This window comes from Cylas formicarius, unplaced genomic scaffold (assembly GCF_029955315.1).
Source record: "Cylas formicarius isolate icCylForm1 unplaced genomic scaffold, icCylForm1.1 PGA_scaffold_8__14_contigs__length_24414737, whole genome shotgun sequence".
NCBI lineage: Eukaryota > Metazoa > Arthropoda > Insecta > Coleoptera > Brentidae > Cylas > Cylas formicarius.
The window spans coordinates 20,766,693-20,794,370 of NW_026844361.1; the positions used below are offsets into that span (position 1 = coordinate 20,766,693).

Genomic DNA, 27,678 nt, shown 5'->3' on the forward strand with positions numbered 1-27,678 from the left:
AAAAATATATATAAACTTGTTAATCCGGACGACTCAGAAGCATAAAAGATGTCCCAATTATTCGGATAAAACTTACACCTTGCTCTACTCCGTGTGGCAAGAAAAGCTCACGCGCGACGTTGCCGCGTTCGGAAACGCTAAACGACTCGCCATCGTTATCACGGAAATTACGGTTTGACGTTTCGTGGTATCGCAAAGGGCGACACGTAAATATAACCTATTTCAACGAAGGTTCGATTTTCACGTCAACACGTCACTCGGCTGCGACCGTCTTCAAAAATCCCACGCGTTAGCGATCGTCGCTAAATAACGGCAACGTCGCTTACGGCACATAAATTAATGGGCAAGTGCGACCGAGCCCGCATACACCGCACGCCGACCGACAAAGAAAACGTCGTATCCGACCGCCGCGTCGCAGAAAGAGACGGGACCAACGCGTACGTGTCGATGCTCGACGGTCCGCCCGATTTCGTTTTAGTCGCGCTTGTATGGGCGTTGGAGCCACACGCGTTTCGCACGAATTTCCGCAAAAATCGCCGAAATTTACGTGGATCGGTGTCGAAAAATGTCGCAAAACGCGTCAGCGATGAAGAGGCAAAATGCCCGGCAACTGGTAAGTCGATTTTCGGTGTGGAAAAGCGTCCGATGAGGGGCAGCCATTGCGTCCGGATCCGGTATCACGTAAACTATTATTTCGGTGTTGTGGAACTCTCGGAGTCGCCATGCCTTCTTGTGTGTTTCTTTTTCGTAGCAGGCTCTGCGGGCGCTTAGTTTTTGACGTTTCTGGTGTATATGGTTGTTTTTCGGCGCGAAGCAATCGATAATTTGCCATACCTTGGGTAGTTTTCGTCGAGTTTTTTTTTGTAAGTGCGTGTGCGTCTGTGGTTTTTATTCTGGCCGCGACGTGTGCTCGGATCGCCTCGCGGTACTTCCATTTAACTATCGTCGGATCGCCGAGTTCTCGATCGCCGTGGTGCCACACAAGGGACGTCCCCTACTATATACATTTGGTTCGCGATGGGGGCATTTTTTTTAATTGGCGACCGCCATGATGCCCCTGGACGTTTTTTTTCAAGCCGAGCCTTTTTGATGTATTCGTTATTGCACGTCGAGTATATAGGAGTATATAGTATCTAGGTAGGGTTGCGACGTATTTCAATGAAAATTGTTTTTTGTTATGAAATTTTACGATGTGATAACACTGTTGTTAATACGTTACTTGCGCCGCTTTTTAGGTGGATTCCGGGAAAGTTATTGGCAACTTTTTGACTTCTGTAAAAACTCGATGTGATCATAAAAATTCTTTTACTGCACAGAAGAATTGAGTGATCGAGGAAAAGATATATATATACCCTAAGCCATACCTAATTAGAGAGAAACAATCATTGTGTTTGAACGGCCCTGTATGAAAAGCGAACGAATAGTAAAAATCGGAATACGCAAGACCCCCTTTCACAGGAAACACTGTTAATGAAACTTTATAATGTGTGGAGATGTACAAATGCAACTTTTTTTTTAAAACAAAAGTGGAAGAGTTTCTTGTATTTTGTTTTCCTTTTTTTTTTCTTTCATAATGTTATAGCGAGCTTTTTTAATCAAACATAATCGCAAAAAAGAAATAACTTGCAAGAAATATTTCATTTTGAATGTTTTCGTCAAAGAAAGAATTTTCTGGTTTTGTTTGTGCAAAAATGTCTGTCCCCACGTTTTCCGGAAGTAATGAGCACGTTTTCCTTTGTTTGGTTTGCAAAAAGTTTGTTTCCTTTATCAAATAATGCCGGTTTTTTTTTTATTAATAAATTCAGTAGAGTGAACTTCAACAGCAAAATATTTCCATTGGTACTCTGTAGTGTGCCATTTTTAATATCCAGTAGTTTGAACAAGTCTTAAGTCTTATAATATCTGCAAACAAAATAATTCGTGTTTCAAAAAATAGTTATTTAAATAGGAAATCGTGCTTGTTGAAGCAGTGTGGCGTTTTTTTAGGTGGATGTAGACCAGTTAAAAGATTTTTTATGAAATTTTCTTACTTCGGGACCACAATCTATCGGATTAAACCTTTTGGTCTTACTTTTTCGACGAATTTTTTTTATGGTATGCGATAGAGCTCCTATTGCTGCCCGCTCCGCGAAAACAAATTTGTTTGACGTCGCAGCGTCGTGGTGGTGGGGGGGTTTTGCGTGCGCATCGAGGCGCCGCTCTTCAGGCGAGCTTTCAGCTATCGGGGCCGGCGGTGCGCTTCAGTTTCAGTATGGCCAATATGGCGCACGACACGAAAAAGCTCGCCCCTATGCAAGATCGTTACAGTTACATCTCACGTATGGTATGTCGTTCATTTTTTTTTCGTCCCCCCGGGGGGTAGGGGGCAACTTTGGCTGCGTGGAAGGGGGGGCGGCTCCCAGCGTTGTGGTGGAGTCGTAAAGTCGGCCGGCTTATCGATTTAGTATGTGCGCGTTCGTTATTTTTTAATTTTTTCGATTTTTTTTTTGAAAAAAAAAAAACGCGTTGCGACGGCTGCCGGCATCGCCGCCCGCCGTCTACGCTCGTTTGCCCACCTATGCGCGATGATACGTGGAGAACTTGTATATCGATTTGCCTTTTCAAATATTCCCGATGCAGGCTGACATAAATTCGATTAATTTCGTTGCAATCGAGTCGACTTCTTTCGTTTTTTTGGTTAATTACGATTTCCTAAAAAAATAACATTGTTTGCCTGCGTTTTTTACGCGATCAATCGCACGAAATCTTCTTGGGGTAGTACAAAGTTCCGAAGACAAAGCGACTTGAAATTTCTGATGGGTTATTTCTTAATTTTTTCAAATTTTTAAAACGTGGCCACCCTTTGCGGGCCAATTTTAATGTTTAAGTGGAATGTTAATTGTATTGTGTGAATGGCATTAAAGCACAATAAAGATTATTATATTATTGTCAAATAAAAACAAAGGACCAGGACCAGTGTAAGGTTCGCGTTTAGAAACAGTTTGAGAAATAAAAGGCAGTGTAATTTTTCAAAGAAACTTCGACAAGCTACTGTAATACTTTTAATAAATAAGTCGAACCAGCTAATGTTTCTCCAATCATCCTGTTGGCTTTTTCAGACCTTGACTGAAACTGGCTCGAATTTTACTCTGTACCTGCTTTTATATTTTTTGAGGGGGACGGAGCTAAATGAGGGGCACCGTCTCGGATGACTGATTCCCATATTAGTGATAGGCAAAGTAAGCGTTTAATCCCAAAATACACTTCACCATAGTCTTCCAATAGCAATGAAGCCGAAAGCAATCCCATACTTGCCACTGTTGTCCTTCCTTATATTCAAAACATCATTGACCACACATCAACAGTTCTAAAGAAATATAACGTCAAAACCAGATTAACCACTTGTCCAAAAATCTCTCAAGATCTTCTATTCGTCGAGGACAAAATTTCATTTGAGATGCCAGGAGCATTCCATGCATATGCGACAAAGAATACACTGGAGAGATCGGACGAAAAATATTAACTAGGCTAAAACAGAGCCTTAAGACTAAGACAAATGAACTCATCAGCAGTTGCCAAACACAATCAGGATACCGGACATAAAATTTTATTCCATGAAACTAAAATTCTTGCATGTAATCTGTTCTACCAACGAAAAATCCGAGAGTCTATAGAAATATATAAGCAACCTAACAATCGCCCCTTATTTAGCTCCGCCCCCCTCAAACAATATAAAAGCAGGTACAGAGTAAAATGCCAGCCAGTTGCAGTCAAGCTCTGAAAAAGTTGGGCGAAACGTTAGCTAGTTCGACTCAACAAAAACCGACGCATGAGGAATCCAGAAGTTTTATAAAAAGTAAAAGCCAGTGTATTAGATTACTTAATTATTAATTAAGATGCGAAAAGTTAATTAAACCTTATTATGCAAAAAACAATTAAAAATCGTTTTAATAACAGCTTCGTATAAAAAAAGAAGAAAAAAAGGCAAAAATGATAAAGGTACATAAAGGAAATTACTTAATTAATATTTAGGGTTAATTCATAACAATTAAGACAATTAACTTTTCAAAGGTGTCATTGTTTTTTTATAGTCTATTATGCAACAAGTTTTATAAACGCCACTTTAATCACGGGTGGCTGCAGAAGCTGATCAAAAACAACACGAATATTATTTGCAGTCAACCGAACCCGTGACTAAAATATATTTAACAAAGCCGTCGTCTGAAAGTGACACTTTTACTAAAGTCAATATCGCCCCAAACATACGAAAAGGAATGTTTTCCATGGGTATCCTTGATGTTGCTAAATGTGCAAATTCCCTTTAAAATCCAATCACACGCATAATTTGAAACCCACACCCATACAGATTTAAAAAAACGGTGTGATTGTGATAAACCTCTTTTTATTGGTTACTTACCTATATTTACCAGCATGGTTATAATAATAATTAGATAATGGAAAATTGGAAAATTCACTAGTCCGTTAAAAAAAAAAACGTACCGGGAAACCCCGACATTCGAACGTTTCAATTTCCCGCGGAGAGCTCGCGACAAAAATGTTAATTTCGACGATATATCAACCGGGGGGGCCACTTGTTGATTACGCAACTTCCCAGGCGCGACGACGGACCGCCCCTCGCCCCCAGCCCCCTCCCGCGCCGAAATTTCGACTGGGTAGAATCGATGCAGAGACAAACGCGCGGAACATCTTTACGGGGGTCGTTAATTTAACCGGATTTTCGTTGAGCGTACCTGCGGACAAAATTCTGATCTATTTAATTGAATAGATATTTAACCGATTTAATTAATTATTAAAATAACCGCTCTTCGAATCCGAATGGCGATTTAATTAAATCGGTTAATGCATAATTAAACACTCCTCCACAAAAATCGGAGAAGTTATTTAATTAAAAGGATAATCTGACCTGAACGAAGTTTTTTTAGTATTAGCTTAGTATTGTTAACTTATTTTGGTTTGGCATTAGTTGATTTTTATTTTATGTGCCCATAAAAAATAGGGAGTAATGAAATGTAACAAGCTACCTCTAAAGTTCATTAAGAAATGTAGGAGAAAATGTCGCTAAAGTATTAACGACTGGAAATTTAATTAAACCACTTAAATATTCAATTAAATCGGTTATGGGTTTCTTTGAGTCGAAAAATAGTAATAACTGTGAACGGCTTAATTGAATGGATTTAGTGTCACGTGTCACTTGCGCTAAAATATGAAATAGTCTAAATAACGACCTGAAAAAATCGTTTCATTAAATCGGTTAAATATTAAATTAAGTTATTAGGCAGCTTATTTACATATGCACAAAAAATAGTAATATTTGTGATCGGCTTACGTGTTTCTGGAAACCTGGAAAAATCGGTTAAATATTTGATTTAGTCGGTTAACACCTAAATAAAAAGTAATGAATCGATCCGGACGGGGGTTAACTACTACCACCATTGGCGTGCGGTTATTTATTTAATTTAAGTCGCGCGCTTTTCAGCGCGAACGGAAGCAGAAGAAACTGTACTCGGAGGATTGGGCTCTAGGCGACGACGACGACATCGAGGACCCGCGGAGGACATTCAATCTACAGGAGAAACTGGAAGATCCCGCGTTTAACGCGGCCGGGGTGGTCCGCGAGATGCGGGGAGACGAGCTGACGGTTTCGTATTTCCAGAGGCACGGCTTCAACACGCCGCTACTTTTTAAGGACAAGTCCGGATTGGGTGAGTGCTCGTGGATCCGGAACGTTTGTTTATTATTTAAAAAATGGCGGCATCGGGAAAAAATCAAGGTTTATGTTTTTTCCATATTTGTTAAAGTTGTTGGAAGGGAGGATTGACCAAGTGTTGACCAAAGTTGTTATATCCAACAAAAAAAGTATATGAAAAATCTTACACAAAAAGAAAAAGTCCTCTAGGCCAATAATTTGCACTCGAGTCGCCTGGGTTATTTTGGTATCGTAACGCTCGTAACATTTCGATGGGGTTTTTTGGTTTTCGTTTTTTTTTTTGGTTTAGGCTTTTTGTTAACGGATTGGGATATTATAAGACTAGCACCTACTAACCGGAAGTTGAAAGCGAGTGTCCATTTTAATTAATGTGCCTTAAAAATGACAGTAGTGCTCAGCTTGTCATACAAATATCATTTAAATGTAATACGCTATAATAAAATACATGATAACAGCGATAAAGTGGAGCGGATATTCGCAGTGTCAATATGAATCATATCTTGTAATAATTATAAAGGCGAGTTAAATAAAAATAAATGCAAACCTACCTGGAAACCAAGCCTTAAACTGATATTTTACTTACACTAATTTCACTGTACGATTCTCTGAAAGACGCTGCAAACCCAGTTGGAGTTCAGCTGACTCTTGTAGGTTTGTGTACAAGTACTTAATACGTCAAGATAATAAGAAAAAACGCGAAGAATATGACAACTACTACTGTGTAAAATTTAAGTGCATTCACGGAACATCACCTATTAAGAAGATGTCAACAGTTTTTCCATACAGATGTGGAATTTTTCTGTATACTTTCTCACCAACACTAACGCCTAACCTGTGACACGTGACAACTAAAGCTGTTCATAAACACTTCCACTACTATCAAAGTTGCCATATTTTTCCCGCAAAACTCTCGCGGAATCATTCGTGACGATAGAATTTATTTCTTAGTCTCCGATAGCGTCCTGTGCGGCGGTTAGGCGGCGATTGCCGCCCGTTATGTCGTCCGCGTCGGGAGCGATGCGCTTTTGTTTTCGGCGCGGGCGTGACGTGTAAGTGCGGCGTTGCCAGCTCTCGTCCTACATGCGTGTATTAGTTTCAGTTTTTTTTTTTGTCTCCCTGCATAAAAGTCAATGTGCTTTTATCGATTTTCTTACTGCAAAAAAAACTATTTCAATACGTTTTGGATGATTTTCCTTTTTGTCATTTTAGTGCAAAGAGACTTATTTCAACACGTTTTTTATGATTCTTTTTTTTTAATTTTAATGGGGAAGTTCTTGTCGAAACACTCACGGTTCTGACAACAGAAAAAATCTGCATCCTGTATTAAAATGAATATTTTTTTTGACATGCTGGTTCTATTTTTCTGTATTAATTAAAATATTAAGCTTTAATTTAAAAGGTAACACAGGTCTACAAACTGAAAATTTTTGTTATGCTGATTTTAAAAATTCTATGCATTTGTTTGTATCACTTAAGTTTTTTTTTTGAAATATTAAAAAAAGGAAAAACGATATTTCTAATTTTTTTTATTCAGTAAAAAAAATGGAATCCTAGTGAAAAAAAAAGAACTTTTGAGTGAAATCTTCGTATTTTTGCCAGAAAGCTGCGTTGTCCAGGCATTCGGCTATGCGTTTTTACATCCAGTAATAGTCCGCCATCATCGCTATGCTCCATCTGCCTTGGTTCCATTTCTTCAATGTCCTGATGAATCCCCTCTCCCTGTTCCTCGCGAACTGCTCCAAGATTTTCAGGAAAATAGTTCAAGTATGACAACAGGAAATGTTCTTTCACACTTATATTACAACCTAGACGATGAAAATGTTGTAACATATTTTGAACAATATTTTCGTAGTTTTCGTCCTTAGTGTTCAAAAGAAACTTATGAATTACTTTTTTAAATGAAATACAGTCGTTTTTCTCGAAATTGGTCATTGTGTTTTAAAAATCCTTTTACTAGGTGTAAGGCTTGTTCTAGAGGTCCATTCTATTTGAGTCCAATGTATAATCCCATGTTGTCCTACCACAAAGGATCAACCGATGTTCTCTACCATACGAACACCAAATGCTTCAACGCAAACGGAACAAACAGTATGAGGAGCGCAGGGCCAATTTTTACACTAAAATAAGCGTAGTATACATTTTTCACAAGTTACCTTTGCCTTTGCTTTACTACCACAGACATGAAAGTTATTTGCATTGTTTACAGAACACTAGAAATACGTAAAAATATACAAATAAGCAAACAGCTTATAAACATCAAAATCACTATAGACCTGTGTAATCTTTCCAATTGCATCTTCTATTTTTTTTTTCCGTTGACTGAAATTTATAAAATAGATTTACAATTAAATCAGGTTGTGAATCTTTCGAATCCTACCCAGGAGAAAGTCGCGTCCTTTTCTCTATTAATTTCATACCGAATATATGCGGCAATCTTATGGTGGTGTTATTTTAAAATAAATTAAAGTTTTTAAATTCAATCGGGTTTTATTAATCGCCGTTTAAAACCCTTAAAACCTTGCTGGAAAGCAACTTTGTCGTTTTTGTTTCAAATAATAATAAATACAAATTTATATTAAATCAAGTAAATTGATTTGTTTCGACCCCATTGAAAAGCAACTTCTTAAAAATTAAAATTTTAAAATTCGTTATAAACCTCCTTTTAATTAATTTAATTAAAATAATTAAAATTTTAGATTCGTTTTAATTAATGATGTAATAAATATATTAATTTTTTTTTTCAAATTTAAATGGTTAATATATTTTTATTTCCGTTAGACTCTTTTTTCTACATATTCTATTAGCCTGCCAATTTGTTGCGGGAGAGCGATTCTCCCCTTGCTCCTTTACCGTCTTTTGGATCCGTTGCTGTTGCAGGGTTGCGGGTGCCGCCTCCGAATTTCTCCATAAACGACGTGCGATTGAGCGTCGGGTCGCGTCGCGTGCTCGACGTGATGGACGTCAGCACGCAAAAGAACAGCGAGATGACGATGAAAGACTGGCAGAAGTATTACGAGGACCCGAACAAGGAGAAACTCCTCAACGTCATATCGTTGGAGTTTTCGCACACGAAATTGGAGAACTATATCCAGAGGCCGACGCTGGTTAGGTGAGTACGCTCGTTTAATAAAATTTTGTGCAGTGATCGGTGGTAATACAGGGAACACTGTAGAACTGGGAACTACTAATCCGATTTGAATAAACGATGTTATAAAACACATTTTTATGTATATTTAAGTTTTAGGTATATAATGGCTGTTTTTTTTTTTCGATGTATAGAACTTTAAGTTGGCATTACTGTTCAAGATGGCGACCGATTTAACAGCTGTCAAGTGATTTAGTCTCATTTTGGTTTGGCAATTCATCATGAATAGACTCACGCCTGAACAACGTTTTCCAATTAATGCAATTTTATTTCGAAAATATTGGTTCTGTGCGGAATACGTATCGCGCACTACGTCCATTTTATCGTCGACAAAATCGTCCATCGGAGCGGTTAATTCGATTAACCATGGAACGTTTTCGCACCAGGTTTACTCTTATTGATAACTCGCATCCTCAGAGACGCCGTACGGGGCGTACAGAAGAAGCTATTGCTGCTGTAGAGCGTAGCATTGAGGAAGACCCGAATGAGTCCATCCGCCGAATGGGCCCAAAACGAGATTGTCGCATTTGAAGCGAAGCTAATCCTCAAGTGTATGTCGAAACACCGTTACATCCAGAAAAATTAACTGTTTGGTGCGCTTTACGGGCTGGTGGAATCATTGGTCCGTACTTCTTCAAAAACGATGATGGCCAGAACGTTACAGTCAATGGTGATCGGTATAGAGCTATGATTACTAACTCTTTCATTCCGGAATTGAATAACCATGATGTCCAGGAGATGTGGTTTCAACAAGACGGCGCAATTTCACGTTTTGGACCTGCGAATTGGCCTCCAAGATCTTGTGATTTAACACCGCTAGACTACTTTCTGTGGGGCTATGTAAAGTGGATAAGGCACAAACGCTTGACCATTTTGAAGACAACATTCGGCGTGTTACTGCCGATATACGGCCACAAATGTTGGAAAAAATCATCGAAAATTGGACGTCCAGCCGTGGCGGTCATATGCCAGAAATCATATTTAAAATTTAATGCCACAAGATTATCTTTCGGGTAAATAAAATTCATGTCAATCGAATAATCCATCGTTGTTTTATTGCATCTTAAAGTTCTATACATCGGAAAATAAAAACACCCCTTACATAATGTTTAATGAATACATAGCTCTATCTTGTTTTTAATTTAATGTCAAACGAAATAAGATGCAAGGTCGGTACACAATTATTTAAACGAGACCTTTTACTGACCGTCATGGCAGTCCAGACCTTAACCCAGAGATAGAGATAACCCCCCACCTGTTTATGATTTTGTTTTATTTATTTATTTTTTGTAATAAATTGTAATTGTTAGGTTTTACATTCCGTATTTCATTTAATAAGTTCTGAAAAAAAAAAATAGAAAAAGATGTCTATTAGTGTTGACGGAAATTCCCACGTAATGTGAAAAGTAATTGTAAAACAGGGTTTTCTTTAAACTCTTTGTACAACAGCGTGAGTGAGCGATAGAATAGAGTTCCTTATGTCACTGCTTTCAAAAGTTTTGAGAAAATGGTTAATAAAAAAAATTGTAAATTCTGTTGGGATGCACATGCATACATAAGCATATATTAGGTGGTCAGTATAAAATGACTGCCAAATTTTTACCTAACTGTTTAAATAAATTCATAAGCTAATAAAAAATAAAGAAAGTAAAGGCGAAAAACGTTTTGCGAATTATATACCAGAAAGTGTCGGAATAAGTTACTTATCGCTTACAAAATTGAGAAACGATTGGTTTCAACATGAGGGACATATTTCCTGAAAAATGGATTCAGCAGTTTCTTGGCCCCCTCGTCCGGCGGACCTCACTAAACTCGATTTTTTTATATGGGGATATTGCAAAATTTATGTTTACCAGCGAGTTTTCGGAATAAGGGTCAACTGACGCCTTTCAAAACATTACAATTACAATTAAGAAATGTTTTAGATTTGATAGTTACAAGGTGTTGTCTGTGTTTAGAAAATAATGCTCACTTGTTTGAACATTCTTTATAAATTGTTTTTTGTAGTAAAGACCCTTTTTTGTGATTTAAAAAATGTATGTCTACATCGGTGTATTCGTAATAAAATATGTAATGTAATGCGTGGTGTAGTTTATTCATGGAAAATATGAGAAAATAAAGTGTTCTTAAATATTTTTCAACTATATCTTTTAGAGCTCAAATAGTGGCAACGAGAAAGCGATGTATATACAGGGTGCGGCAAAATGATAGGTACTATTTGGGATGTTAATAAAAACTAAGCTACATAAAGCAAACATTTTTTAAAAATTATTTTTGAAATGTACATGCCATTTAGGAACGTTATTTTTTTAAAATGGTGTCTTTTAAATGACGGCCATTATTGTCGATGTAGGTTCTCGCGGAAGCGCATCATTACCCGATGGATCATTTCTTGGGGAATTGCCTTTGATTCTTCCAAACTCTCGCTTTCAGGTAGCCTCAAAGAAAAAGTCGCAAGGCGACAAATCAGGCGATTGTGGCGGCCAGCCAAGATCACCCCGTAAAGACACCACTTTGTTTAGGAACATTTCCGTCCTGCTGGAACCAAAGATGTTTTCTTTGATCGTTGTTCAACTGGTTCACTTTTGGACGCAGGAAATTGTCACGCATATCAAAATATCGATCTCCGTTGACTGTTACCGTGATTCCATCTTCTTCGAAAAAGTAAGGACCCCACACGCCGAACTCAGAGATTGCACACCAGACGGTGACTTTTGGACTGTGGAGAGGTCGCTCATGAAGTTCCTGTGGCCTATTTGCTGACCAATAACGGAAATTTTGCCTATTTACGGTACCCGAGAGGTGAAAGTGAGCTTCATCGCTAGACATGAATACAGCGCCTCTGGGAATGTTTTGAAGAATATCCCGGCATAAATTTGTACGCGTTTCAAAATCTCTTGCGCTTAATTCCTGCACTACCGTCATTTTGTACGGATGCGTTTGGAGTGAGTTGTGTAAAATTCTTCGGGAATTCCCAAAGCAGCTGCATGCTTACGAGCTGAACGCCTTGGAGACTGTTGTACGTAAACTCTTGCTGCATTCACATTTTCCGGTGTTCTTACTGTCCTTGGTCGGCCAGTAGATTTTCGGTTAAGCGCAGAACCTGTTTCCCTGAAGTGTAAAACCCACCGACGAATTGTTCTTCTATCCGGAACCGCGCCATGCCGACCAACATCGAACTGATTACGAAAGGCGCGCCGCTTCGCTATTACAGATTCCCCATTTCTAATAAACTCCTCGACAACGAAAGCACCCCGCTCCAAGCCATGTCGATAACTGAAAATTGCATACTAACGCGAGTGCGTACACAGTGTTGCCGGTTTTACAAACCGAACAACCAATATTTGAAAACCTGCCTACCTTTTTGCCGCACCCTGTATTATTTTAAAAATCAGCAGGAAAAAAAAATCTAATTTAACCATCTTCGTATCTATTATAAATATGTCATTAATTTATTTTTCGATAATTTCGGGCAAAACCAATAGAATTACAAAAAAAAAAGAATAATTTTAAATTTTTTATATATGGGTGTAAATAGTTGCAGTTGGTTCTTTTCCCGTGAGCTCAGCAAAAATTTATTTCTCCTACCGTCTTTAGGCAAATCGACTGGGTCGATTGCGTGTGGCCGCGGCACCTGAAAGAAAGCCAAACGGAAGCGACCAACGTTCTCGAGGAGATGAAGTACCCGAAAGTGCAAAAGTATTGTCTGATGTCCGTAAAAGGTTGCTACACCGATTTCCACGTCGATTTCGGCGGCACCTCCGTGTGGTACCACATCCTCAAAGGGTGCAAAGTGTTCTGGCTCATCCCCCCCACCGAGCACAACATCGACCTCTACGAACGTTGGTGTTTGTCGGGAAAACAGTCGGACATTTTCTTCGGCGACACGGTAGAAAAGTGCGCGCGCATCGTCCTTCACGAAGCTCAAACGTTTTTCATACCGACCGGGTGGATCCACGCGGTCTACACCCCCGTCGACTCGTTGGTGTTCGGCGGCAACTTTCTGCACTCGTTCGGTATCGAGAAACAGTTGAAAATCGCCCAGGTCGAGGACAACACGAAAGTGCCGCAGAAATTTCGGTACCCGTTCTTCACGGAGATGCTGTGGTACGTGCTGGAACGCTACGTCCACTGCCTATTGGGCAATTCGCATCTGACCACAGGTCAAGACGCTCCAATACCACCGGACAGGGCGCACATACACTTGACTCAGGCGGAACTCCACGGTCTAAAGGTAATTTGGGGTTGGCGGGGTGGGGTTAACCGCGATTGTTTTGGGCCGCCTCTATATGTTAATTTGAAAAATATTGCTTATAAAATTAAATTTATACTATTAAAAAAAACACAGTTCACCAATAAATTAATTTCGTAGTTCTATGTAACAAATATAAGCAATTAAAGATTGTAAAATTTAAATCCTCTTTAAAACGCGTTGTTATTGGCTGTGGCCGGTTGTGACGTCAATTCGCTCGTTAGACAACGCCCCAGCCGGACGGTGGCGTTGAGAACTCATTAGAGAATGACAACGCGTTCGTCTTGGTGGTTTTGATTTTAATTTTAGTCGTGGTCCTGTCGTTTGCCTTTGTTATCTTGTGTTTAGTGCCAAAAAGTTTTGAAAATAACCGAAACCGACTTTTTAATCTGACAAATTTTTCTTTTGCTGAAGTTCGCGGTGTCAAAGCTAAAAGATAGGTTCATAGAAAATTTAGCTACTAGTTTAAAACAAATGGAATTAAATAAGATGTAAATTATTCAACAAAAAATTTTTTTTAACTAGTGGAAACCTAAATACTGATTTTAAAATATATCGGTATCGTAAAGTGTTCTGCATTTAAATAGATCAGGAAGCCATTCCAAGGAGACTGCAATAGTTCGAAGAGTTAAATGTGTTTTCACGGTTAAGGCTAAGTGACACCTGAACATAATGTTAACAAAAAAGACGGGCTTTTGTGTTGCTTCCATTATTATTATGTAAAGCATTCTAGGCACAAATACAAACTGGCGTAGATTAAATACAAACACGATCCAAAACGTAAATAATATAATTCCCGGCCTGTAACCTGACCTATAACATATCGCCGTATCGATCGAGAAGCAGCGGTATGACGTCACGATCATTCCCGCGCCGTTTAAAAGGAATAGTCGGGTGTCACAACTAGAATTATTTATTGCAACTTACGTATTGGGTTTTGAGTTTTGATGTTTACTATGCGTTATTTTTATACATAAACAGATGTATGAAGGAAATAAAAAAAAATGTTCCAAGTCAAATAAGGTTACATTAATTTTCAGGGCACTTCTGGTTATACCGAAAACGTATGTTGGAATGGCTTGCTTATTTTGAACACATGTATATACAGGGCGTCGCATTTTTTACACTTGTTTACCCCTTGTTACTTTTTTGCAAAACTAAATATGTCATTATCGTAGCTCTTTTAGTTTTTAAGATGTAGGTCATTTTTAAAAATAACTTTGGGACCCTTGTGTCTCCGTCATCCTAAAACTTATCAAAAAGGTAAAATAACATTCATAACAAGATTTTTTCCCGCAGAATGCAGTGCTGTGGACATTCTTCATTACTTATTTACTATTTTGGAATTCTATTGTGTATTTCGAATATACAGTGTCCCGAAATTAAACGACAATATTTTAACCGCTTATTCTCTCTCTTAAAATAGAAATAAAAGTTCGTATTAACTACGGACTACAACCTCTTACAAATTTGGAAAAAAATTCACAAGATTTCAATATAATGCAAAAGTTTAGCAGCATATTTTTTATATCGTATTTTATAAACGAAGTCGCCAAGAAAAATCTTCAGATAGTAGGCGAGAATTTAATTATTTTTTAAAAATTTTGATAATACTTACACGAACCATGAAATGGAATAACAATAGCAATGCTGAGTAATGAGTTTTCTGCAAAAACCTAAGCTAGTCAAGAAACCGGTAAAAATTTAAGAAAAAATCTTTCTTAATATAAACAAAAAAAGTAAAATAAGAAATGGCACACCAAAGGAAAGACAAGAATTTGAACCTAATGTCAAGACGAAATGGTGGTATAAATTTTTTTTGCAATGTCGCTTGATTTTCGAAAGGTCGTGGGTGTTGAAAAAATAAAACTTGATAGGTTTTTTTATTGTAATTTCGTTCACTAGTGGAGATCCATAGATCCGAGTACCATAATTTCGCCAAAAATAAATAATAGTCTAACTAAAAGTAAGCAATCATTTTTATTGCTTTAAGTGGGGTTTTAAAATTAGATAACAATTCTCTTCCTTTCTTTTGTCACAAAAGATAGGAAACACCCTGTATAAATCGCATTTGCTCTTCTAATTCCTCGGATAAAATCGGACAAATATTACGTAACACCTTAAAATATAATATATACGATTGCCAAACGAGGACTGATAAATTTGTAGATATATATGTATAAAAAAATCGTTTTTACTCCAGGAAATAGTGAAGTATTTACACATGCTGCCGCCGAATAGAAAAAATTTGCCGGACCTCATCAAGGACCCGATAGCTTTAATACAGGACGTCCGAACATTGATCGGACTGCACAGGCAGGACAACCGGGAATTGGCGATCACCGGAAAACCAATACTTTCGCGTATGTCCGCTGCCATGAAAAATACCTTTTTAAATAGAAATTTGTTTTCTCAGTGCCCGAGGATCTGGAACACAAGAGGCTGGGCCACATCCGCGGCCCGTACAACAAAACGACCAACCCCAACAGGCCCCTGAAACCTCCGTCGTCGTTCAGGGGCCCGAAGAATTCGCCTGGATCGGCGCCGGGCGACAAGGGCGGCCCTCGGAGAAGAAGGACAAGGTCAGAGCGTTTTTTAATTTTATTTTTCGTTTTTTTTTTCTGTCGTTTTTTGCTCGTCATTGTTATATTTTTTAATTAATATTAATTAAATAAATCTTAATTTTAAATTCACATTTAATTTAGGCAAGTCAAGGCGTGGAGGGGGTCGTATTTCTAATTTTGAACAGGTCTTCGGGTTTTTTTTTAAGTGAAAATTGTTCTCAAAAAGTAGAATTTTCGTAATGAAAATTAAAAATAATTTTAACTCAGTTTTTAAGGCGATCTTTCTTGATTGAAATTTTTATAATATACATTTTGGTTAAAACGGATCCATGGATCAGAAAAAAAATGAACGCCTTGTACAGTTTCCCTTTCATAATAATTTTTAAGCGAAAAAGTGTAAAGAAAGCAGTAAAAGTGTTTAAAGTTTCGTTAAAATAAAATTACCGGCTTTCGTGGAATAAGGCTATTTCTCCATTAACATAAAAGTTTAGAGAGCTGGTTATTTTGAAAATTTTGCATTTTTAGACACCCTTTTTAGTTCAGTATACAATCAGTTATATAATAAGGTTTTTCCATCGGATCCAGTGACGGAGTCAGTTATCTGTGTGTTCTTTTTCTTAATAAACTTTAGTTGCCAGTCATGACATTTAATAATAATAATTATTATAATTTCTGCCTCCCCCTTCCGCCATGGCTCAGGTCAACCCAAAATATGACAATTATGAGAAATTGGTATTTTATTATTTTATATTATCAGTGCGCATTTATTATTGCCAACACATAAGTTTCTTTTGACTTGGCAGATAACTTATTATATTAAATTATGTAGCTTGTGACATGTTAAAATAGTCTGTATTTTCCATGGTCTTCTCGTAAAAAAATAAAATAAAATATTCAGATCTACCGCGTTGTGTTATATTATGAATATAAATTATTAAAATGCATAGAGTGTTCCATCTAAAAAATGCAAATTTAGTTAGTTTACATGTAAAAAAATCGTGAATTTCAAAAAATTACTTACTACTCCACTGGATTCCTGCGTAGCAAAACGGTATCCAGCCAGTTTTGGTTTGTTGTGTCACCTTTATCTGCCCACATTTTGCCCATATCAATAATCGACATTCCCGGGGTCAAACAATTTGGTGGCGGATTTGGGGTTACGGATAAAGCGTTCGTTACTTGCTCGTTCGATCCTGAGCGGACGCATTTTTTTCCTCAGTTTTCGTTAGTTAACAAAAATTCACGAAATCTGACAATGATTTCTTTAATACTTACTTCCATAATATAAGGTAAAACGTAAGAGATCAAATTGTATATATGCAACAAGTGAGTTTATTTGACATGGCCGATGGAATTGACAAACGTCAAATTCAGGGCGTGGGAAATATCTCCGAAATCTTCCGATTGCTCCCAAACCCGTGCGGTTAAAATCCCGGAAATGTCCGAAGTGACTCGGATCCGTGGGAAATAAAACAGACGTGGTAAAGTGACGCTTCCAGCACGCTTGAGGGGTGTATAATTAGGTATTTTACAGACGCGAGTAGAAAAAGGTAATTTGAAGTCTCTTATATATTAAATTATCTTATGAAATTCAGGGCTTGATTGAAACTGAAAGATATAAACACCGCCTCGGATGACTGATTCCCATATTAAGATTGTTAGGTTGTTTATAGAGGTGTCAGAAGTTTACAGCATTTAATGAAAAATCCGAGAGTCTATAGAAATCTATAATTGTTTGATTTAAATCTTCTGGAGTTATAAATCAAACGTTTCGCCAATCACCCCGTTGGCTTCTTCAGAACTTAACTGAAACTGGCTCACATTCTACTCTGTACATGCTTACATTTTGTTTGGCGGAGCTAAAGGAGGGGCATGAACATTGTCACGGATGTTCTGTACGTTTACTGAGAATTCATAAGTTTGAGGCTCCGACGACTATTTTCCCCATAACTTTCGCACAAATTGTCTTTTTGAGCATTACTAAACACCTGAAGTTATAATAAATAGTTCATAATTTTGTTTCAAAAGAATGGACGGTGCCCAAAAGTAAAATGAAAACACCAATCGAAAATCTCGTTCCGACCCTCCGATCTTTTCCGGACGATCAGAACTGATCGTTCCGTTCCAAACCAAACCAACTGCTTGCAATTAAAATTACTTTAATCTAAAACCACCGGTGGTCGCTAGTATTTATTTTTTGGTTCGAATTTCGGTTCCAGGTGTAAGAAATGTTCGGCGTGCATGCGCAGCGACTGCGGCGAATGTTCGTTCTGCCTCGACATGGTCAAGTTCGGCGGTCCCGGGCGGGCGAAGCAGACGTGCAACATGCGGCAGTGCCTGCAGCCGATGTTGCCCGTCACGGCCGCGTGCGCGCGCTGCGGTCTCGACGGCTGGATGCAAACGCCGGTGGCCCTCCTTCAGAAAGGTTCGATGCGCTGCGAGGGTGCCAGCTCCCTTATGGAGTGTTCGGTGAGTCCGGTTCGGTACTCATCTGTCACGCGTGCCTATTTTTTTATGTAGTGTTTAAATATAAGCGGTTCTACTGGTTACCTATATACCGTTTTTTGTGAAAACCATGTTGATTTGGATGTATGCCATTTTTTTACCAGAAAAAACAACTGTGAATAAATTGCAGCCTGAAAAACCTTGGCAAAGTGACAAGATAGGTTAGGGATTTGACCCGTTCCATTATAATGAGTTCGATCTGCAGCAGGTGCCACTCTTTGCTCGCACTTCCTAAAAGGATATTTGCATCCTGCATAAGTAAAAGAGCTTTACCTTTTGCCAATACCCATATATTAAACTTTGAAGTTATGAAAAAACTGTGTGAGTCATATTTTATTGCCATGTTGCCTCGTATTATTTAACACTCGTTGATCGTCGACGCCTTCAAAAAAATACAAAACAACTGTTGTAGGTTCGTGTATGGATTAAGGAAATATGACCGCGTGTCCCCTAAAATTAAATTGTTTCGGCGGTCGAGAATAGACGATTCATTCGAGTAAAACTATTCGCTGTTTTAATATACTTCTAGCCCTCCCTATTGATGTAAATATTAGGGAGAATACGCTAAATGTGCCCCAACACAGATCTGCTGTTTACGAGCGGAGGTTTACCTATAATGCGGCAAAGACACTTCTTTGCTTTATCATCTTTAAAACTATTGGGGAAGAACATTAAACCTCCATATACAGACCGGCTCCATATATAGACCGCCCCCATATACAGACCGCCTTCGTATACAGATGGCCTCTTATATATAGACCGCCTCCAACATTATTAGATAAATAATTACAGAGTTTTTCCTATTATTATTTACTTTCATTTTCTTTTGTTTTTACTTTATTTTTATGTACTACGGGTTATCTTGTTACGAATTTTATTGTCAAAATTAATTGTGTTGTTGTCAATGTTGAGTAGCTGACTTAGTCGGCTAGACTTCTCTCGTTGAGAATTTAGTGTTGTATATCATGTGTCTCAATTCTCAATAGACTATTATTATTATTAATTAGGGGCGTCTGTAGAATCACCAGACTTTAAAAAGGGTCTATCTGGGCCACTTTCCAGGAACAGAGAAAGATGTTCGTTAATGTTGGTTTTTGTGGGTAAACAGATGTTGAGCTATTAAGTATCGGTTGCAAATCGCTCTTCTTTGCTGCACGTGCGACCTCACTTTTCTTCGAAATTGACTGGTATTTAACCATAATGCAGTTCAATTTGTAGGGTCTCTCCAATTTTTTGTAACAATATCTCCAACGTTTTCACCTTTTACCTCTGGAACCCAAGTTAACATATCTATCCTGTTGCTTCAGCTACTCCAGTTCTGATTTCAGAGAGTTACATTCAGCCTTAACTGATAGAAGTTCCTCTTTTAAGTTATTAATCTCCGGAGACATTTTTATAATGGTTTCCATTTGGGCAGTAAAGTCATCAATCCCCCCCCCCCCAAAAAAAAGAAAAAAACCAAGGAATCTTTGAAGTAGCCTTCCTCAACTTTTAATACGCTCGTAGTTGACATGAGTGAGTTAACCTTCACAACTATTTCTTGAAAGTACAAAAATATGGTCTGTATTTTAATTGCAAAAACAAATCCAACTTGCTGTGCCGCCAACATTTTTTCGTGGCCATGTTTTTAATTTTTTGGGGAAAAATTTTTTTTTCACTAATTTGTCATAAAAACTGTTCTTGTTTAATGTAAAAAATGTTAGTTTTTAGCAAGTTCAGATTTAGCACTAAAATAATTTTTCGGGAAACATGTTAATTAATTTAAATTTAAACGTTTTATCCCTAGATGTTTCCGAAATACGCTGCAAGTCTAGTAAAGACATAATAATGACAAGTGCCAATAGAAATTTGTATAAAAAATTGTAGGTATTGTAAAACATAACGAAGAAAATTAAAGACTAATATAAAACAAATTAGTTTTGGAGAATCAATAATGAATATAGTTTCTTTTTTTTTTTTTTTTCGTTTCTAGTATTGGGATGTTTTTTATATACCCACAAAACATGTGCAGGGTAAAAACGTTTTTGTAGAAAGTTTAGCCATATTGTTTATTGCATCGCAATTTAAAAAACGAAATTACTTAGCTCTGCGTTGCCAATTATGTTCGTATTTCAATCATTGATGTTGCGTTATAAAAATTAATCAATTTTCTAGAAAAATCACGGCAATGTGACAACTTGGTAAATTGGTAATAAAGACACGGTGTTGTTCGTGAAAATCTGAACTTTTAGTTCTTATTTATGTTGATAAATTGATTTTCATCAAATAAAAGCCAAGTTCAATTTTCGAAAATATCGTAGCTTCCTGCGGCGCATCAATTTTTACCGTAGTAGGGCTACTATACTATCTGCTCGTTTATAAGTGGAACCTCTCAGGTGTGCTACGAGATAGCCCACCCGGCGTGCGTGCAGCGCCTTTGTCCGGATTTTACCGGTTACATAAACGAGGACATGCCCAACTCGTGGGAGTGCCCGCTCTGCTGCAAGCTCGGCAAGAACACGGACTACAGGCCGCGACATTTCCGCGCGCGTCAAAAATCGTCCGACATTTTGCGGCGTACGAGCATCAGTTCGGACGCTTCGAGCGCGTTCGACAATAAGCTGCAGCCGGACCGTAGCGACTCGGAGGGCGAGAACGACCGCAAAGACTTCAAGGAACTGCTGCCGATCAAGAAACGACGCTCGAGCGAGAACTCGGAGATCGAGACGAAAGTGACGCCGCCGCCGAGTTGCAACGACATCCGGAAGACGGCGCTGCGGACGCAGCTCGCGCAGCAGATTGCCGGCAACAGCGCTAAAGCGCTGAAGAAACCGATGATGGTGGTGAGGCCAGCGCCGTTGATCGTCCCCGGCCCCGTGGTGCCGACCAACAACCTCGCCCTCGACAAGCGGGTGGTTTTAAAGGTGGGTATTGATATCAATAAACGCGTACATTCGTTTAGACGTGGTTTTTACTCGTATATATTCCGGTAAAGTTCGCCCAATGATATACCGTTTTTACGACATAATCCGTTATTTAACTCCCTCCACCTCTTTGCAACCGTCAATAAATAGATCTTGCGCTACCACAACGACGTCCAGAACCGTACTTCGGTACTCCTTGCGTACAAATGCTGAAAGATTTGCGTATAGTTTGATCGGTAGGATTCCTCGATTATTATTAGTCCATGCAGTGCAAAATTCAAATGAAGGAGTAAATTGAACTGAGGTGGCTTTTACTTTATTATTACATTTGTAAAGACACGGTGTTGTCGAAACAATTGTCACGTCCTAATATATAATTTCGTGAAAATCTGAACTTTTAGTTCTTATTTATTTTATTATTATTCCACTCGTCCCCCACATTAATAATTGATTCTGGCACTAGTGGACTTCTGTGAACATTTTCATATATCAACCGTCTCACTATTCCGGCATGGTGCGTGTCAAATAGACTTTTTGGGAGCCCACGATCTTTCCGCGTTTTTCTTTCTTGGACATCATTCACAACTATGCCGTGTACGTACGTCAGTGATCTCCGACGTTCATTTTATGGCTCCACCTCCCCAGATGTCGATTTCAGAAACAGGCACGCGTTTAAAATTATAATTTTGGCGGCAACCGGCAAATATGTCTTTGATCTATTTGAATTTGACGGATGTTCATCATCAACTTTTTCGACGCTGGAAATTGCAAGTGACTAACAAAATTGAATAATGTTAGTATTTGATAAGAAATACATTGTAATAAAATATATATGGTATGGTCTGTTCATAGATATAAGAAAGTGACCTATTGATTTTGAATGGGATTATCCAAGGGTGGTCATTAACATACAAGATTATTACCTAAAGTTTCGGAATTTAAATTCAGGTAAAATTGTGGTCCGTAATAGAAAATAATTTTATACCTACCTGTGTTTTTAATATTCTTTGGTTTGGCATACTACTTAGTTGAAGTTTATTAGTAATCATTCTTATTTCGTATGTAATACAGGGTGTGTTGAATCGTGTGCGAATTATGCAAAATATGTGCGAGTCTGGTGTATCTCAGGAGATGCTCCCGCCCAAATTTAGACAACACTATTCTATTGAGACTAAGCAAGTTATAATAATATTCTTCCTCGTGTTAACTCCAATGTCTTCAAACTTATAGAAAAAAGTTTTTAACATCCCTCCACAAAGTTGGGCAAATTCTGTTAAACATATAGAAAAAGCAGAACAATCGTATATCCATATTGCAAATAATAAGGGACAATTAATAATTAGAACAGGCGATGATAGCAATAGTGATATTGATATATTATGTGACTAATTTTAACTAATTTAAGTAGGTAATAAAAATAATTTGTAATTTTATTTTAGATTTAAACTTAAATATATACATAAATAAATAAATATTTTCTAGTATCTTTCCTAATAAAACCCCAAATAATTAAATTCTAAGCAAAGTACGGACCTGTTCGGCCCTATTTCATTCTTACAGCTTGCCCGGGTCTTTCCTTAATTCGTATCAGTTAGTCACTTTCTTATATCTATGAACAGACTTTACCTCGATAAAAATGGCAAACTGCGTCACAGTAGGTTGATAAATACTAATTACAACCCCCACAAATCAACCAATAGCAAACTAAGAAAATGTTCATTAAAAAACAATTATCTACATAAGATTTTGTATTGCTTTTCTAGGAAAACATTTTAGAGACATTATCTTAAATCCTTAAATTGAAAATCAGTTTAAGCTTTCTAATGTGTTTTTAATATAGGACATCAATTTATGTAATGGCCGAATTCAACTTGAAATCGAGGTTACTCAAGTAGGGAATGTTTTAGGAAGATTTGTAAAAATACGGCCCTGGTTTGTGGTACACGTGCTGAAAAGAATGGTTTACGACAGGCGGGTTTTAAAACTCATTCCGAAGTCGAAAACCATAAAAGGTTGTAAAAACGGTATATTTGTCGGCGAACTTTATAATTGGTTCTGGTAGCATGGAGAAATGCCGCTTTTACCCATATATTTGTTTATAGTGGAAATGTGGTTTCCGCTCGTGTATTTTTTCAAAGTGGTTTTCACACAAATATATTCGAGTCTTATTGGTTTTAATAATTTATATTTGCGACTTTTAATCTGTTTAAACGGCATGTGGTATTACTTGCGTATAATTTGTTTTTTGTTTTGTTTTTGTCAATCGTGTTTTGGTTCACTTCTGCTCTCTTTTTTTTGAAATAGGCATTTTTAATAGTCCTTCCCCTTTTAGGAAGCTCGTTTAAAAAGAAACGTTTTCTATCAATTATCTGATTTTTTTAATGTCTTTTGAGGTTTACTTGGATCATCTTCTTCTTTGGTATCTTAATGCCTCAGTATATCATCACATCTCAGCGAAAAGTCGAAATATCAGTCACACAGAATAAATGTTAGTAATGCAGTAATTATTCGTTTTTTATAACTAAGTTAGAACAAGGCAGTAAAATGCCAAGCGTTTACTTCCTTCATTTCAAACCAACCATGACCGAAATCGAATTTCATTCTTCACAATTCTGCAATAGCCGCCATTATATTTTCAAGATCAAGTGGCTAGCTCAGATTTAAAAAACATTTTCGTGGGATTCATTTTCAGGCGCTTTCAAGATTATCAGGATTTTTAATTACTTTCGCTAGTCTGCTTTCCTGGTTATTACGAATCTATCTACTATCTAGAGATTTTTGTACCAGTTTCTAGTTCACTTCCTGTCCTTTCACTTTTATGATTCTCCTTTTTTGCGCGCTGCGCATGTACACCCTACCTGAACGACGACACTGCGCAGGTGTTCCGGTTCCTCAGTCCGGCGGACCTGCTCAACTGCGCGCTCGTCTGCAAAACATGGGCCACGTACTCCATCGACCCGTCACTCTGGAAGGTGATGGCGTTCGACCGCAAACGCATCTCGAGCGACATGCTGAAAGGTACCGTTCGCCGTCAGCCGGAAGTGCTCAGCCTGAACTGGTGCCGCGTCAATCACTTCCAACTTCCCTGGCTGATCCAACGTTTAAACAACCTGAAACACCTTTACCTGCAGAGTATCGACGTGAAGACCGCCATTTCGTTACGCACGAACCATTCGGCCGTCCTCCATACCCTCGACCTCAGCTTCATATCCGACTTCAATGATCTGGCTCTGCGCGAGATCATCGGCGCGAATAACGACGCGCGCGCAGGTCACGCAGCCGACAAAATACGTTTCCGTAATCTGAGGACGTTGAAGATGGCGGGCACGGACGTAACTGACATTGCGATGCGTTACGTCACGCAGTACCTGCCGGGAGTGCAGCACTTGGGACTGAGTATGTGCCCGCGCATATCCGACGCAGGCGTCGCCCAATTGACCACGAAACCGGCCAACACAGTCGCGATGCTGGTCAGTCTCGATCTCAGCCACACGAAGCTCGTGACCGAGACGAGTCTGGAGCACCTGGCCAAGTGCGAGCGATTGGTGAGGCTCGATTGTCGCCACGCCCTAAGCATATCGACGCAGGCGCTGATCAAGTTTGCCGCGAAGAGCAAACACGACCTTCAGGTTAGGGATATCAAGTTGGTAGACGTGAGGCAGAAGTAGGAGATCGGGAGGAGGTCGAGGTTTGAAGACCGGCGGGGATGAAGCGTCGGGAAAGGTTTTTTTTTCGGGGACGGTGAGAAATTGCGGATTGTTCGCGAGAGGGCCAAACAAAGGGATAAAAATATTGGAAAAAAAAAATACAAGGAAATACAATACAATGTTTTTTTTTCTTCGTTGATGTTATAAAAAATGAGATAGCAGTCCGGATCTCGTTTCGAATGTTTTTGTTTAATGTCGGAATCGATCTACTTTAACTGGATTGAGATTATTATATTATATATTATTATTTCTTATCCAGTGGCGTACTTAAATAAAATGAATGTTTTAATTTTAGAGCGGTGTTACCCCGTGTCTGAGTATCTCAAAAAATGCATTTTTTCTTGCGGTTGCAACCGTATATAACGGTTAATAATTTGTTTTTCCTAAATAACTTAACACCATTTTTTATTTTATGGGATCGTTCCGCCATTAGAAAGGAGAACCGGACAGTATCTTAAGTTTTTTTGGTTTCTCCTACAATTTAACGCAATAATAATATAAACGTAAAAAAAACACACTGGACAAAACCCGCATCAGTTTTAGGTTGGGAAAAAATCTAAATGCATAAAACGGGGGAAAGAAAATCTGTGTAAAAAACAATAAGATTTTTTAAAGGAAAAACAATTGAAAGTTGCTTTTCTACCAAAATCGCGTTCTAGTTGCAAAAAAAATGAAAAAAGTCAATTAAGTTTTTTTGAAATAACAGGACACGTCAAAAACGGATTTTGTCTTCGATATTAAATCTTATTTGACTTCTTACATATATTTTTTTTAAATGATCGAACGAAATAATTGAAGATTTTTTGCGTCCCTATTATTATCTATCTATTATCTAGATGGTGGTGATTTCAGGGGTACCGAGTACCGACAAATAAATAAATCTATTTGCATTAGAGCCCCCAAACAACTGGCAACAACTCGAAAATAACCCGCAATTTCTTGTTTACCCTCCGACCAATTATCGGGCAACCTTGTATCGAATGGCAGCTTTCTTCGGTCCGTTATATCGTTAAAAAAATGCGGCGTTTTTATTACTTACTCAAGGGAAATTCCTTTCTCATAGGACGCCAGAACCTTAAACCCCAGTGAAGTTTCTAAATTACGTGCTATCCTTGCAACGGGACCGTGAAAAAATCAGACCTTCGGCTATACGTGAGGAAAACAAGCAAACGGCTTTTAAAGAGTGCGTATTTTGGCCCAATCTTTTTATCACCGCCGTCGGCCATTGTGGTGACTGCCAATGTTTGGAATCCAAGAATACCGACATAAGTTTTCGTGGGTTTTTTTAATTATAGACGATTTAACGGACTTCTAATTATTAATCAATAGTGTGCAACTACTGTCAATTACTACTCGGCAAGCATCAAAACTGGAAATGAAAAAAGGAGTGAAAATGAAAATGTACCGTATAAACTGATTGTCAAATCGGTTTGTTTGGTCCCGAAGAGGTAAAGCGTATTCCGCGGTAAAAGGCGTTTGCTGGGTTTCCGATCGTGTGAATTCGCCTTCGCTCGCGAAGGTATCTATGCGCAGATGGTACGATTTTTTCGCTGGCGCCGCAGCGTGTATTTGACACTCTACGGTCGAAAATTGCCGGCCTAGTGTAGTGTGATTCCAAATGTTGCGAATCGCCGTTTTGTTTAAATCATTTCCTTCTCGGTCGATCGACTGTGGGTGTTTCCTTTTTTCTTTTTCGGCCTAGACGGCGGCACAGAACGTATATTATTTTGCGTTGTTTTCACCAAAATGCCTTTAGACGCTGTGCATTTTGAGAAATCAAAATTTTACGAGTTCCCCGGTTAGAAGAACCCTTTCAATTATCTCTATACTTTTATACATATTAATTTTTGTTTCTATTATTTACGCAGAAGGTGTATTACCGTTTCTTTTCGTTTCATATTAAACTTAAACCAAAGTGTATATTTTTAATTAGGTGTATATAAATTGTGATTATTAGGCGACTTGCAGAGGGTGAAAAAGTTTTCGTTTCCGTGCGTGTTCTCTTCGTGTGTATTAAACGTGACACCGCCCCCTCCCAAAAAAAAAAAATTTGTTCGGTTCAACGGAAACGTCCATTAATTATTATTTCCTTGTTTTCGAATTCGTCCGAAAAAATGTCGAATTTCCTTTATCGGTGTGCAATGATTTGAGCGGTCTTTTTGGTTTTGTCCGTGTAAAAAGGAGTATTATTAGTTGTAGATACTTTTTTTTTTGTTTTATAAGGTTTATATAGCGATTATATATAATAAAAATTTTGTACGAAACGCGTTTTTGAGATCTCTCCCACTCCTAAAAATGTTTGTTCGCGTCGTCTGCGGCAGTGGGCCTTGAAATTATATTTTGTTTTGGTAGCGCTGTTTTTCGTATAAAATGGCGGTTTGAGGTGAATTGGTGCGAAATTCGAGTGTTTTGTTTGACGAATGAGCGACGCGAGTGTCGGTAAGGCGGTGTAGGTTGAAGGAGTGCGAAGGAGTTGTTTCTTGCGCGGGTAAGTACGTTCATGTATTATTTTACGAAATTGCGATTATATTTCGATATTTGGGGTATATTTAATATCGGGCGTCAATGATGTTACGTGCAATCAACTTTTGCTTAACCAAACAATTAGGAATAGTGGACGATGGTTGGGATTAGCCAACTTCGTAGTTTCAATTCGCAATTCTTAAAACGTATTTCCTTCCTTAATTGTTAACAATTGACATTTGATGGTCACGTCAACCCGTTTATTGTTGTGTTTACTTTTTGTTGAAGTTTATATTTGAAATATTTTAAGAATTAAGGAATTGTGATGACGTTCATGATAAGTCATGAAGTTACGAAAACGCTTATAAATTGATTATGCGGTTGTTTTTTTAGTGTACTCGATTTAAATTAGCAAGGCGAACTTTACAATAG

General features: G+C 38.1%; 1 protein-coding gene across 3 annotated transcripts; it reads left to right on the forward strand.

Moving 5' to 3' along the window:
- The first annotated feature begins 441 nt into the window (after window positions 1-441).
- On the forward strand, window positions 442-27,047 carry LOC132706025 (jmjC domain-containing histone demethylation protein 1-like). 3 transcript variants are annotated; one of them, XM_060677072.1, is made up of 9 exons: window positions 442-613; window positions 5,477-5,702; window positions 8,585-8,816; window positions 12,450-13,086; window positions 15,308-15,467; window positions 15,521-15,686; window positions 17,888-18,137; window positions 20,549-21,076; window positions 23,956-27,047. In XM_060677072.1, exons 1-9 carry the CDS (start codon window positions 566-568, stop codon window positions 24,742-24,744), a joined length of 3,036 nt encoding a protein of 1,011 aa, XP_060533055.1. In that variant the 5' UTR covers window positions 442-565; the 3' UTR covers window positions 24,745-27,047. The 3 variants fall into 3 exon arrangements, with proteins under 3 accessions (XP_060533055.1, XP_060533056.1, XP_060533054.1); XM_060677073.1 differs by having other exon boundaries at window positions 5,489-5,702; XM_060677071.1 differs by lacking the exon at window positions 442-613 and adding an exon at window positions 2,218-2,323.
- Window positions 27,048-27,678: the final 631 nt, after the last annotated feature.

Excerpts from the sequence above, each read along its gene's own strand:
- LOC132706025 (XM_060677071.1), top strand. The coding sequence starts at position 2,252 with ATGGCCAATATGGCGCACGACACGAAAAAGCTCGCCCCTATGCAAGAT. Across the intron at positions 5,703-8,584 it reads TAAGGACAAGTCCGGATTGG|GGTTGCGGGTGCCGCCTCCG; the intron begins GTGAGTGCTCGT and ends TTGCTGTTGCAG. Across the intron at positions 8,817-12,449 it reads CAGAGGCCGACGCTGGTTAG|GCAAATCGACTGGGTCGATT; the intron begins GTGAGTACGCTC and ends TACCGTCTTTAG.